Source organism: Lepidochelys kempii, chromosome 7, assembly GCF_965140265.1.
Source record: "Lepidochelys kempii isolate rLepKem1 chromosome 7, rLepKem1.hap2, whole genome shotgun sequence".
Classification (NCBI taxonomy): domain Eukaryota; kingdom Metazoa; phylum Chordata; order Testudines; family Cheloniidae; genus Lepidochelys; species Lepidochelys kempii.
The window spans coordinates 59,842,888-59,858,121 of record NC_133262.1 but is presented as its reverse complement, the minus strand read 5'-3'; the positions used below and the strand labels follow the sequence as shown (position 1 = coordinate 59,858,121).

The 15,234-nt window shown below is 40.4% G+C and overlaps 1 protein-coding gene across 4 annotated transcripts in view; it reads left to right on the top strand.

The window, feature by feature from the left end:
- Positions 1 to 15,234, top strand: part of ERCC6 (ERCC excision repair 6, chromatin remodeling factor) — an 80,700-nt gene that overhangs the window by 37,775 nt on the left and 27,691 nt on the right. For 3 of the 4 annotated variants that reach the window (XM_073353085.1, XM_073353081.1, XM_073353083.1), the window contains 2 exons: positions 184 to 258; positions 6,547 to 6,682. In XM_073353085.1, coding sequence (XP_073209186.1) covers positions 184 to 258; positions 6,547 to 6,682 — 211 coding nt within the window. The remainder of the gene's footprint in view (positions 1 to 183; positions 259 to 6,546; positions 6,683 to 15,234) is intronic. The other variant, XM_073353082.1, reaches the window with a different exon arrangement.

The window sequence follows — 15,234 nt, the reverse complement described above, 5'->3', positions numbered from 1 at the left end:
AGAGCCCATTATCAAATTTTGTTCCCCATGGTAGGTACTTATAGACAATGATCAAGTCAACCCTTAACTTTCTCTTTGTTAAGCTACATAGTTAGAACTCCTTGAGTTTGTCACTATCAGGTGTGTTTTCTAATATTTAAATCATTCTTGTGGCTTTTCTCTGAACCCTCTCCAATTTATCAGCATCCTTCTTGAATTGTGGACACCAGAACTGGAGACAGTATACCAGCAGTGGTCACACCAGTGTCAAATACAGAGGTAAAATACCCTCTCTACTCCTCAGGATTCCACTATTCATCCAAGGATTTTATTAGCCCATCTGGCCACAGCATTGCACTGGAAGCTCATGTTCAGCTGATTATCCATCATCACCCACAAATCTTTTTCAGAGTCGCTGTGGCCCAGAATAGAGTCCCCTGTCCTGTAAGTATGAAGTATGTACTTGGCATGACGGATATGACAGAGAGATCAGGTTTCAATAAAGACAGTAATGGCTGGACCAATGTTCCTGGTAAATGTGGCCCCTACATGAGTCGCCTCTATAAACCCTTGAGGCCCCATGGCAACAAGCAAGACAGATTCACCATATCCAGGTGACAGGCTCCCTCTGAGATGCACTATTTGGGGGAAGTCTATAGAGCATTTACAATGTAGAAAGTACTTTCAGATATCTGATTCCAGTCATGGGATGGGAAGTCCACAGAGAGGGACATTGCAATGAGGGCACTAGAAGCCAAATTTTCCAAATTGGGTGTCTTAGGTTATGCCCTAAATAGAAGTTGCCTCATTTTCAGAAGTGCAGAGCAACCCCAGCTTCCACAAAGTAAAGATTCAGGAGCCTAACTATAGACACCAAGGGTTGACAATGCTGGCATAAGTCTCTTCAGGAATCCACACTTCATATAAATGGCCTGGAGATAAGTGTAGCATTTTGTGCTGTTTGTGATGTTTGGGGTTTTGAAGATCTACAGTGAAATCTTGGCCCCATTGAAATCAGTGGGAGTTTTGCCATTGACATCAATGGGACCAGGATTTTACCCCTTAGTATCTCAAGAGGTGCATCTGATCCAGATTGACTGAACGCTGATGAGAATACGATAGGGGAGAAGGGCATCTCACTTCCTTTGTTGGAAAGCCCTGCAGGGTGGAATTGGAAACTGTCCCTAAAAGATACTTCTGCATGTCATGTCACTTATTTGATAAGGATGGGCAAAACTATTTTGCAGACAGACTGAGCTTACCCTAATACACCATCATGAGTGGTCCTGGATAAAAGGCTGGGAAAGTATCTGTGGCACATCTGCTAATTTACTACATAAGAAATCAGAGTCAGAGACTCATACCATAGTGGCCATAAATGTCTTCCTTTGTCTGTGTACTTGGACCATCGCATAAGCCATACCGTCCCTCTGCCTCCCTACTTCTTCTGGCCTAGTAGTGATTGACTGACACAGAATTAGTTCTTACTTGGCAGTTGCTGATCGCATCAAAATGAGGACCTCGGCATGCATGAGCAGACAAACATGTTCCTTCTCTGCATAATACCCTGGAATATTATAAGCATGGCTCCTGATAGGGTAGACATTGAAGAGGTTGCTGTTTCTGAGCAGGTGTCCAAGTGATTCTAGCTTCCCAGAAGGCATCTTTTGACATATAATTTCAACTGGAAAAGGTTTGTGAACTGCAGTGAAAAGACCTAGTTGTGGATCATTTTATTTATCTCCCAAACAACTGTTTACCAACCTTCTTTGCCCTTCTCACTCTTGGTTACAGATCCTATCCATCAGAGTATATTTGGCTGCTGTTTCATTTGCTGCAGGTAGATACATTCCTGCTCTGTTTTCTGTGCAGATTTTGGCAAAACTTCACAAACGCTTTGTTAAAAGGACCCTTGTCCTTCATCTGGAGTGTACTGAGGTCCTTAGAACATCCTCCAGATTTTTCTCTCACTTCAGTCAGATGCATTAAGTCAAACTGTCTCCAAGAGAAGCATGTCCAAATGGTCAGCTAGTTGGCTGGCTGCATTTTTTGTTGCTTTTCCTCGGCAGGCCTGCTAAGGCATAATTATATTAATCACATGGGTCTTGAATATCATTTTGATGCATTTCACTTTCTCTCTGAGGCTGTGTCTACAGTTTGAGGAGATGTAATTCCCAGCTCGAGAATACATATTCTCACTAGTTTTGATTGAGCTAGTGTGTTAAAAATAGAGTGTAGCTCTGGTGTCAGGAGGGGTTGGCCATCCAAGTATGTGTTAGACAGGTATTTACTCAAGAAGCATAGCGGTTTACAGTGCCATGGTTACACTATTGTATTCCCTTGACATGGGAATTACACCTCCAGCTCAAAGTCTAGACAACCTTAGAGGCAGGAGGGCCTGCTGTATCCTTTCAGCTGGATAACCCACTGCCTGCCAGTGAAGAAAGTGTAAACAACGAGGAGTCCTTGTAGCACCTTAGAAATTAACAAATTTATTTGGGCATAAGTTTTCGTGGGCTTATGCCCAAATAAATTTTTTTGTCTCTAAGGTGCCACAAGGACTCCTTGTTGGTTTTGGTGATACAGACTAACATGGCTACCAGTCTGAAGAAAATGAGTAACTTTGCAAGGCTGGTAATTCACTGGGAGGTGGATTCAAGAGTTAGAAATCTATTATAATTAAAACCCTCTGAGATTTACAGGTCAATATTTTTCCTTTTTTTCTCTCTGACCTCCTCAGGTAGCTAGAATGGATTTTCTCTAAACCTCCGAAACAATTCATCTCAATTGAAACCAAGCATGAGAAACTAGCTGCTGTGGTAATTTTGAGAGTGATAATCCACTGAATATGAATATTTAAAGGCAAAGTTCCTTCTCAATACTGTCTGTAGTGTCCTAACAGCACTGAAGATTTTCAGTAGTTTTATATTAACTAGGTATCTGATAACTACTTTGGCTTGTATTACAAGTCTCGCTTTTTATGTTGCAGTTGAACAAATCAGAAGATGGTAGGATTTCATTAGATCATTGATGAGCAGTCTAATTTCTGTTAGAAGTTTACAAAACAGAATGCCACATTGAGCCTAGGGAAACAAAAAGCCAGCCCTGAAATTTGGGGCTAGACATGAAAACCTGCCTGTCTTCAGTAGGAATCCTTTGAGTGCTGCAGCCAGTGCTAATAATAAGCAGCAGACTCAAATCAGTTAACCATCAATATTCATATCCTGTGATCCATAATGAAAGAGTATGGTATATTGGATTATTGCTCAGATCTCTCATTAATATCGTATTATGGGGAAAAGGCTTCAATAAAAGAAGTTTATGGAGGAGATGGTATGATGGGATAACGTGCTTTTGGCACTTAATTGATCTTTAACTATTCACAGTAAATAGGTCCAATGGCCTGTGTTGGGATGCTAGATGGGGTGGGATCTGAGTTACTACAGAAAATTCTTTCCTGGGTATCTGGCTAGTGAATCTTGCCCATATGCTCAGGGTTTAGCTGATCGCCATATTTGGTGTTGGGAAGGAATTTTCCTCCAGGGCAGATTGGAAAAGGCCCTGGAGGTTTTTCGCCTTCCTCTGTAGCATGGGGCACGGGTCACTTGCTCCTTGAAGTCTTTAAACCACGATTTGAGGACTTCAATAGCTCAGACATAGGTGAGAGGTTTTTCGCAGGAGTGGGTGGGTGAGATTCTGTGGCCTGCGTTGTGCAGGAGGTCGAACTAGATGATCATAATGGTCCCTTCTGACCTTAATATCTATGAATTTGTGGTATGTTAACCCAAGAACTAAATCAATTGTGAATGAAAGTGCCCACAAAAACATCGTATCTCTTGATGTTGGCCTTTTGAGCGCCAAAGAACGAGCCAGGTTGCGCTTCTCTCCCTCTCTCTTCATTAGAAGCTCTTTGTGAGTTCTGATTCAGTTTGTTTCCATAGTTTTAGCTCTTTTTGTTTTTAAACTGTGTTTAAACGCTCTTGAAATTGGGTGAAACTTGCTTGGGTTTGGGTTATATCAGACCTCCAAACTTTGCCCAGGTTTGTGAACCCAGTGAACAAACCTGAACTGATTTTTTTTTTTTTTAAATGAACCCCTGAGTTCTAGGGAGGGATTCACAGTTTCAACTCATTGTTTTACATGTTTTTGATCAGAAGCTTTTCCACCAGTGTGTTACTTTGAAATGAACTTCCAGGGAAGGGTGGGTGGGTCACAAACACCTGTGAAGTGGAACAGATTACAAAACTGATCAAACCCCCTGCAAACCAAAAGTGGCAAACTTTACACCGCTGGGGAGATTTTTGGTTTGGAGTTTTGAGTGTGTAGCACTGGCAGAGAGGATTTATGCCAATGCTACCCAAGTGCTGTACCTTGTTTTCTGAATCCATTTTAAATACTACTTCAGCTGCTCAAGTCGAGCTTTCTGTTTCAGTTGTCAAACATGCTATTTGGGCCTGTCCACGCTGGCTGGCTAAACGCTTACCCCATGTGGTTTTAAAGAAACTGCTGAAGTGTACAGGGGACAAAGGATTAGCAGTATCCGACAGGGATTACGAGAGTGATAGAAATGTCAGAGAATTATACTAATTAGGGATTATTCTAAACTAGTTGAGACTGGTTGTTTATAATGAGGAGCCTGTGTTGTTCTGCTGTTTATGAGTAAACATTTGAATAGCCTGTCGCTTTGTTAACTTGGCATGGAGCTTTTCAGATTTAAGCAAAAGAAAAAGAAAAAGCCATGGTCCCTGCCTGAAGAGTTTACAGTCTGAAGAAGGATGGTCCAGTGGTTAGAGCAGTAGATTAAGATGTGGGAGGCCTGGGTTCAAGTCTCAACTCTGCTACAAACTTCCTGTGTGACCTTGGGCAAGTAATTTAATCTCTCTGTGCTGCCATTCCCCATCTTTACAATGGGGAGGATCTCTTGTCATTCTGGAAACCGATACGTTAAATAACCGGAATCCTTCATAAAATGTCCCCAGTCTCTGAAATGCTGTTATCTTTTGTTTGTGGCTGTTCTAGTTTGTTTCCTTCCTGGCCACTTACCAGTAATCTAGAGGTGTTTAGTGACTTGTCTTTAGTCTCTCACAGATAATACCTCTTGAAATGCACATGATTTTCCACCAGTTTTGCAAGATTGAAAACACAGATGTATGTGATTGTGGTAAAGATGACTTATTTATTCATGTTGATGTTTCAAGGTAGAGAATATTTGAACAGTAAAACAGTATCATTTTGTGTTGAGATTTTTCCTGCTGTTGTATCTTCTCTGTGATAGTCTATCAGTGTTTCTACCTGGACTAACCCTGTTGTGTGTGTCTCATTTAAAAAAAAAAAAGAGAGAGAGAGAGAAAGTATTTTCCTTCTGAAGAGCAGGATAGCTATGAATTCAACTATAGCTTCTTGGAGTTTGTTCCTAACAGTATGCTCTTCCTCAGAGAGAGAGAGAGAGAAGGGGGTTAGATGTGAACAAAAGAATTGAGAGCCAGGGAAGTTTTAATCCCAGCTCTGACACTGACTTCCTCTGTAGATTTCAGCAGATTGTTTTGCCTGTCTGCCTCAGTATCCCCACTTCTAAAAATGGTGTTTGATATTGCCTCATAGGGTGTTGAAGTAGTTGCTTATAAAGAGCTTGAATATGAAATGTGCTCTAATTGTGTGTCTTTAATAAAAAGGATACAAGACAGAGCCCAAAAATAGTCAGAACGCTGGGTATTTTTGGTTTTAAAGCTGTATATTCTGTATTACCAACGTAATGCAAAATGTTAGTGTATAATGATGTGGGCAAACACTTTTTTCACAAAAAGATCACTTTCATATCTGACCTCTCAGTCCTTTTTCTGAAAGGAAACCTGCATAACACCTTAAAAGACGAGCCTGGGAGCTTAAATTCATAACTGTGCTAGACACTAAAAATCATGTATGCAATAGAGATACTTTTTATGTCTCATTACACCAATCTGTAACCCTCTAACCCTCCTTTGCCCTATGACTGACCACTTCGTCTTGAATGGTGTCTTGCAACATGTGTTAACTCCTTATCTGTTCCACCTTGTATTTAGCAGTGACACTGTTTACCTTCCCAGACCTGAAGAAGAGTTCCCTGGAGCTTGAAAGGTTGTCTCTTTCACTAACAGAAATTGGTGCAATAAAAGACCTTACCTCACCCACATTATGTATAATAAGATACTTGAGAGAATGTAAGCCCCCATTTGTTTTTAGCCAGCATGCAAGTAACAAAGCTGTTGGCAGTTGATATTTTCGGTTCTTTTAAAGAGACTTTGTGCATCCTAAATCTGATTAGCCTTACCACAGTGCCCTTTTACTATTTTGTTTGGAGCTTTTCTATTTCTGTATTTATATTGATAAATGCATCCATTAACTGTTCAACTGTTGTAGCTGTACCCTTTACCCCTTTCATCAGATGCTTTAAAAAAAGAAAGCCAATCAATGTCCTTAGCTCGCGTATTCTGCTTGAACTATTGAGTGTCTGTTGGTTATTTTAATGGGTCATTTAATATAGCGTATTTATTTCACATTAATGTTTTCTTCCTGAATGTTTTATTTTAGGTTTAAAGGTTTGGGCCCAACAGTGATTGTGTGTCCAGCCACAGTGATGCATCAGTGGGTGAAAGAATTCCATAGTTGGTGGCCTCCCTTTAGAGTTGCAGTTCTACATGAAACTGGCTCTTACACCAACAAAAAGGTAACATTTGAAAAGTGTGTGTGTTATCTCAGTACATAGGGTTGTATATCCATTATTCCTGAAGATTTGTGTGTATGCTTGACTTTTCAGGGTTTTTTAATTGTTTTATCCTTTAAAATATTCTCAGTGATGTGCATAGATTCTCTGGGAAACCCAGCGAAAAAAAGTGATGACTAAACAGTATTGTAACCAAGAAGTGTGTATTGGTCTCAACATTAATGCATGCTGCCATAGTAAGTAGTGCTATTCTGCTGCTCTCGCATGGAATTTATTGTTCACCATGCCATAGCTGACAATATTCTAACATACTAAAAACCATCCCAGACCCCTTCCAATGTGCCCTGGGGGAAGGGAATCCTTCTTGACCCCCATGTCTGAGGATTAGTTTAACCATGTGCATGTGAGCAAAAATTCCCATACCATGTCATCTAACCCTGTTTACACCCTATTGTGTTGGTGATGTCCATGTAATATTCAACACGTCTTTCTTGAATCTTGTCACATTGGATTCTTCTACCTCCAGAGGCAAAAAATTCCAAACACGGCTCATGCTCTGATGGAGGGAGAGAGTTGTCCTTGCATTTTAACCTAAACTTTTGTCATCTTAGTTTAATTTCCAGGAGTCCACATTTTCCTTTTGCTCTCTTCTAAATCAATGCAGTCCTTTCTAGGTACTTTTGCAGTGTAATGCAAGTCCACATGGTGAGCTCAAATAAATTCCTCCTCTTCAAATTTTTGAGTCTGAAGACTCAATCCAGAAAGGTGCTGAGTATCTTCAGCTCCCTCTCAGTTAAGTGTAGTCTTGATCATTTAAGTAACTCTTTTTTCTGTACATTTCCATAGAGGTAAGGTGCTCTCAAGTAAGTGCTCACCACTGTGCAAGGCCATGGTGTAATTGTTTCCTTTGTCTTGTATATAATTAGGAAACAGTGTATGAAATTATTAGCCTTCTTTTCTGCAGCTGATCAGTGTATCTAAGAAGCTATTTATGTACAGACTAGTGGTACTGGTGAATTCTTCCATCGTGCTATCTTGCATCAGAAGAGCCTTGATCCAGTCTTTAATTCATTCCAGCTACACACACACAGACACACTTCCACTTATTTTTATTTGGTCATTATCTCAGTTTAAATCAATGAGTCCCACTTCCTTGGAGCAGTGACAGTGTATCTTTTTTCTCAGACAATGTCTCTGCTACTCTTTCACTTCTGGAGTAGCCTTTAATTTTATAAAGTTTTATTCCATTTCTCAAACTGATTAAATCCATTTCACATGAAGTTTCAATATTTGGTATTTGTCAGAAAGAAAATGAGAGGAAAATTTAGATTTGTTTTCGGCTTCAGTTTCAGGTGCTTAAATGAGTTTTCAGAATTCAGTAGACCATTTTTAAATTTCTCTTTAAATATTTACTGAATTGTAATATTATTACAATGATATGGCTCTTAATTGCATTTGATTAAGTATATTATGAAATAATCGATATAGTTACAGTACACAGCAAAAAGTGAACAGCACACTGAGAAATGTGCTAATAGCTTCCTGTTGCTTAATTAACTCGGTGTGTCTTCATTCAAGCCCTAAAAGTCTACTGACCACAATAATATCTTGCATGTTTTTCTAAATTAAATCGTACATACTTATTTTACTGTTTTTGTTAATTAATGAACCTGTCTAACTTACACAGAATTTTCACAAGCAGGGGGAGAGGTACACTGAAGACTTCAGGGCTCCCCGCTCTGTCCCACCATCTGAATAATCAAATATCCTCTGCTAATGTCTCTTCAAATATTATGTGTGTTAGCATAGCACCTGGAACCTTACTTATGGACCAGCACCCCATTGTAGTAGGTGCTATACAAACAGAAAACAAAAAGGTGCTCCCTGCTTCAAGCAACTTACAGTCTTAAGTATAAGACAAGAAACAACAGATGGATACAGACAGACTGGGGTGGGGGGAATTACAAGTAAACACAATAATGATCAGCAGGATAGGCTGTGGGCTCTGCACATCAAAAACAATAATGGCACTCAACACCTTGGAGCCCTGAAAGAGAATGTCTTACTCCAGGGTGCCAAGGAAAATCCGCATGGTCTAAAACTCATATACATTTCTCATGGCTATATGCCATAATTTTTCTTACTTACTCCATAGCCAAAAAAGGATCAGTTTGTGTGTCTGATTAAATTAAATCCCTTCGTAAAATCCAATGAAGTGAGCTGTAGCTCACGAAAGCTTATGCTCAAATAAATTGGTTAGTCTCTAAGATGCCACAAGTACTTCTTTTCTTTTTGCGAATACAGACTAACACGGCTATTACTCTGAAACCTGTGACCTACATGTAGTTTGCTGTTCATCTTTTCAGATTGTATAGTATTTTGATTCAGGGATCGTGCTGCCCCTTTGTGCTGCCAATACTGAGTTCAGTAAATAAATATGAAAATTGTGATTAAGTAAGCAAAACTGCTTTTCTCTCAAGATGAAATTAAAGTGATAAAAAGTAAAATCAGAATCTACCTGTTCTCTCAGTACAACCTAGATGTGTTTGGTTCTTAATTGACAGTTCTAGGACTGGCTTATTAATATAGCAGTATATCATAATGTGTTACTATGTGACACATGAGTTTTGAGCTTGATACTTTTGCTTTTCAGGCAAACAGGATCTGGGAGCCCTGCAGTGGTAGCATACTCTGCCCCTGATTGGGAGGGAGCAGTGGTGGACAACCTGCAGGTCATGGGCCGCACACAGCTCGTCAGGGTAATTCACTGGTGGGTCGCCAGACCATTTGCTTACTTTTGCACAGCTGCCCGCAGCTCCCAGTGGCCATGGTTCACCGTTCACGGCCAATGGGAGCTGCGGGAAGTGGTGGCTAGGCCTGCAGAGTGATTCATGGCTCCTCTGAATTAACCAGAGGTTACAGGAAAAGTGTTAACAAGTTCCAGGGGAAGCTGCAGACAGCTGCCGTTGGCCAGAAGAACATTCACAACAGTAGTCTTGTAAGAGGAGCTCTGGGATGCATGAGAGGGGCAAATGACTCCCAAGAAGCCAAGAGTATTCAGCTCCTACAGTTGATGAATAAAATTTAGCTATATGGCAAAAAAAAATTGAGTAGGAATTGACTTGGCCCTTTGGACATGGTAGTAACTGCATAGTATACTGAAGAGGCAACAGGACAAGAGTTTTATAAATCTTCAAATGAACCTTGAATTCTTTAACTAGAAGTTGAGAAAATACCTAGGTCCACCGTACTATTATTCTTGTACTACCTGGCATCCTGGGATCTCCAAGCGTTTTACAAACATTAACCCTCCCAAAAATTGTATTCACTTTACATCTAGGTATACTGTGCCTCTGAAGCTGTGATTCCCCCTCTCCCCTCCCTCCCCCCAAGTTGCACTTTGCACATTATCGAAATGTAACCATGACTGTTTTCCTGTGAACTAGTACTGGGCAATGCGTTAAGGTTTATTTAGTCCAGTGACACTGGAGCCACCAGTTCCAATGAGTAGATGTGGAAGCTCTCCAGTCTCTGAGAATTGTGAAATGTCAAACTGTTTCCTGTTTCACTCAAGAAAATAGCAGACTTTTTGGCTTTCTGTGACCTGAGGTTTTTTTAAATATACTTGTCCCTTAGTTTTATTCTCAACATCTCTGTCATAATTGCTGAACCTCAGTACTACTCTGATGTGACTTCTGTGCCAGGCGGTGCTCCATGTGCTGCTTTTAACTACTGTCCATCTTCTGGTCTTATTGCTATTTCTTAGGTATAAAAATGTCAAAGGTTCTGAATTGCATAAACCTATAGGGAGATTGTCTAATGGAGACTGGATATAAAATGACTGAAACCTTTTTGTAGTGCCAATTACCCGCCTCGAAGTCAGCAGAATGGTTAGGCATCTCTCCTGGTGCCTAACCAAATTTGCTTGTCTTTCTCACCAGAACTATGATTGCGCTGCATGACAGCTATAAGCCACATTATGGTGTGCATTAATAGATTATTGGTCCATGCCTGAGGTGCATTACCTTTTGCACTATTGGGGTGCTTTTCAAATAGCTATTAATGGCACAATCCTAAAGTGTTTTTGGATTATTAGGACCACTTTTCCTTACTTTTAGTTACCATGAGCCTAAATGGGCTTTCAGCAACATTACCAGCCACTTTCAATTTTCAGGGGAAAAAGAAACTAAACTGGATTTAAGATTTCAAAATATATATCAGTGACTTTGCCTTGCAAGAAAGTTGAGAATTAAATTGTTTTTTAATCAAAAGAACACTGTTGTTTTGCTGAAAAGAAAAGAAATCATCCGTTACTGTTAACATTCAGAAAAGCTAAACACTTGAAAGCAACGTGATGTACAGTTACGGTCACCCACGCCACCTTAACTCTGCTCCAGCCCCAGCAGAAACTCTGAGACCATTTGGCTGAAATATAAAACTGAGGTCTTCCCATTTACAATCATTGACGATACCATGGTCGTTTTGTGACGATAAAGGGTGATAACCCTGGAGTCCAAGTAAAAGTCAAATTTGGATAGTTACATCCTCCTTGCTGAATTCAACCTGCAGTTTGAACTAGATATAGTATTCCTGCCCTAGCCTGCTATGGAATGTTGTGTGCTATGGTATCTCATCCTAGAAAGAGCTTCATTTCAATGATCAGTGAAGTGATTCCTGGATGTGTAGAGTGCTTTGAAATTTTTCAGGATGAAAAAGTCTGAAGAAATAAGCCCCGTATTGAATGTCATAAATAATGTTCCACTTATGGTGTACAATAAGGCCTTTGTATAGGAGAGAATAACATAAAATACTGGTCTCATTAACTCTGTCTCTTGTCAGCTCAGGCTCTTATGATACTTTACAGCCCTGTAGAACCATAGAAATGAAGAGCTAGAAGGGCCCTCAAGAGGTCATCAAGTCCAGCCCCCTGCGCTGAGGCAGAACCACGTAAACCTAGACCATCCCTAAAAGATGTTTGTCCAGCCTATTCTTAAAAACCTCCAATGATGGGGGATTCCAAAACCTCCTTTGGAAGCCTTTTCCAGTGTTTAACTACCCTTGCTGTTAAAGAGTTTTTCCCAATATCTAATCTAAATCTTTCTTGCTGCAGATTTAAGCCTGTTACTTTTTGTTTCCTTTAGAGGACACTGAGAACAATTGATCACCATCCTCTTTATAACAGCCCTTAACATATTTGGAGACTGTTATCAGGTCTCTTCTCAGTCTTCTTTTCTCAAAGGCTAAACAAGCCCAGTTTCTTCAACATTTCCTCATAGGTCAGGTTTTCTAATGTTTTTATCATTTTTGTTGCTCTCCTCTGGACTCTTTCCAGCGTATCCACATCTTTTCTAAAGCATTGCACCCTGAATTAGACACAGTACTTTAGCTGAAGCTTCATTAGCGCTGAGTAGAGTAGGAGAGTTACCTTCTGTGTCTTAAACATTGGACTCCGGTTAATACCGCCCAGAATGATATTAGCCTTTTTTGCAACTGCATCACATTGTTGACTCCTGTTCAATTTATGATCCATTATAAACCCAGATCCTTTTCAGCAGTACTGGCACCTAGCCAGCTGTTCCCCATTTTGTAGTTATATTTGATTTTTCCTTCCTAAGTGAAATACTTTACACTAGTCTTTATTGAATTTCATCTTGTTGAATTCAGACCAGTTCTCGAATTTGTCAAGGTCATCCTGAATTCTAATCCTGTCCTCCAAAGTGCTTGCAACACCTCTCAGCTTGGTGTCATCTGCAGATTTTATAAGCAGACTCTGCACTCCATTATCCAAGTCATTAATGCAAATCTTGACTATTACCAGACCTAGGACTGATCCCCTGTGGGGCCCCACTGGGTACGCCCTCCCATGTTCACAGCAAGTCCATTGATAACTATTCTGAGTATAGTCTTTCAACTAATTATGCACCCACCTTATAGTTTTCATCTAGACTGCAAATCATGTGGAACTGTATCAAAAGCCTTATTAAAGTCAAGATATATCACATTTACTGCTCTTCCCCCTATGCACTAGGCCAGTAACCCTCCAGCTGGGTACTCCTTATGACCCTATTATCCTCTAGATGCTTTCAGACTTGTTTAATAATTTTGTTTCAATATCTTTCCAGGTACTGAAATTAGGCTGATGGCTCTATAATTTCCTAAGTTTTTTCTTTGTTCTCCTTTTTAAAGATATCAATATATGAGCTAAATCCTAATGTCAATGAACATTCTCGCATGGAACTTTGGGGGCAAAATGAGCCAAGTCATGTGCAAGACTTAACAAACAATGCAAGAGCAAGTTCAGTTAACTAAGCAAATCACTAAAATGTACAAACAAGAGGTCTTGCAGCACAAAGATTCTTACTACATGACCAAAAAAACTATAAAGTCAAAATGGTCCAATTCAGATCACTCCAATCATCAAACTTTAAAAACTGCGCAACAGACATTTCCTGTTGAATTTTTATGTGGCATGACAAGATGAGAATTTGAAGTTCAGAAAGAAAAAAAAAAAAAGCTGTTAGTGCTGGTGACTAAGTTTTGAACTGTACCAATCAGTCTTGTAAATCTGCTGTATTCCTCTCACCCAGGGATAATATATGTTTTTGAAGCTATGGGAGATTAACTTGTTTTTTCTTTACCACCACCACCATTATAAAAGTGGAGCATAAAGCTTTCCAGTAGTGCACTTCATCACTGGGAAAAGAAGAGGGTTGGAAAGACCTTCCTCACCCAACAAAATTCTGAGGGTATGTCTACACTACACTCAGTAATTACTGCGGTGATGCATGTCCACACTACCCTTCTTGGGTCAGTTGTGCATATTCTCATCAGGAGCGCTTCCACCAACCTAAGAGGGGCAGTGTGGGGAGCTGTTAGAGCCTGGTATCTCAGCTCTGCTAGCAGCTCCCTGCCAGAAGCCCAGCTGCCTCCCAGGCTCCCGACAGAGTGCCCCGTTCTCTGCTGGGAGCCAGGGGAAGCTGCCTAGGGCTTCTCACTTCCCCATTCCCCCCTGGGAGTCAGGGTAGGGAGGGGAAGCCTCCCACAGCTCTCGGCCCTGGGGAACGGGGTCCAACTGCCCCAGCTCCCGATGGGGAGCGGGTGCGTAGAAGGGTGCCCAAGCTTCTCGCCTCGGCTCCCAGCTGGGAGCAGGGGGCACCTGGGCTCTAGCTGCCTAGCTTTCTTGTCAGTTTCATGGCACCTGCTGTGAAATTGACAAGACAGCAATCAGCCAATGTAAATAACGAAGTATCTACACAGACACTGTCTTGCGCTAACTACACCGACATAAGCCCTATGCCTCTTGTGGAGGTGGAGTAGGGCATTTACATCGGCAGAAGCAAGGCTGTAGTGTAGACGTTGACATAATTAGGTCGACATAAGCTACTTTACATAAACATAATTGTGTAATGTAGACCAGATGTGAGTAACTAGAGCACCCGCGCACAGGTTGAAGCACAGCCTGTTGTTAAAGTTGCAGTCATCTTTGTATGTCTAGTCAGTTTGAGGCAGTTGAAGAGCAGAATAGCCCAGTTATAAGTGCACAGGAGCATGGCTATATGTCCTCCAAGACAGAAAGGCAGGCAGATTCTGACATGACAATTTACCATGCAGTGCCAGACTTTGAAATCAAAGTACTGCTAATGTGTCTCTGCAGTGTACCCATAAGCAATTTTTGCTCTATTTATAAATAAATATTTGTTCAGAAAACAAACCAAACCAAAGGCACCTTGCACTGCAAAGGAAAAAGACACAATCCATAGAAATGGTTAACTGCAGTATAGTTTCACTCTTAAATTGTCTCTTCAAAAAAGAAATACCTTTCTTTCCACCAGGCTCAATATTTACTGGTGTGATTGTTCATGGTCTGGTTTTGTTCAGATTTTTTTTTATTCACATACATAGGTTGTATCACAGCAAACCCATGCAATATAACACTTAAATATTCAGCAGGAAGGAAGAATGTGTTTAGTTAGAGGTGTTTCTCTGGTGCTCATAATCAGAAATAGGACATGGCCCAAAAAAACGGGTTGCTGCTTGTCAGAATGCTGCCCTGTAGTGGACACTAGACCAATCTGAATTGGGGGGCCCTGGACAATCAGTATTTCACCCTGATTTAGGAAAAAACATCATTGTTTCAAGTCTGAAGGCAGAAAATACTTTTCTGAATAAAAATGCAAGATTTTTTTTAAAAAGGTTTTCATTTTGTCATTGTTTCTTGACGCTGTCTCTCTTAATACCAGAACTCAGAATTTCAAGCCTAATTAACCACTGCTTAACCCTTAGGCATTGGATGAATTTGTCCCCATTAAGCAAAACTTATTCTAATGCTGTCCCAGTTAGTGCATGGCAATGACTGCTGCTTATCATTAGTCTAAATCGGTTCCCTGAGACATTCCAGTAAAGCAAACATTGCTATTAAGTACATCTTAATTTAAGCAAAATAGAGAGTATTGTGAGCAGATTGCAAACTAAAGACTAAAAATACACCAGCTGATAAAGTAGCATGAATTCTGAAATGCTACAGTATCAGAACAGAATACATAAAAATTTAACAC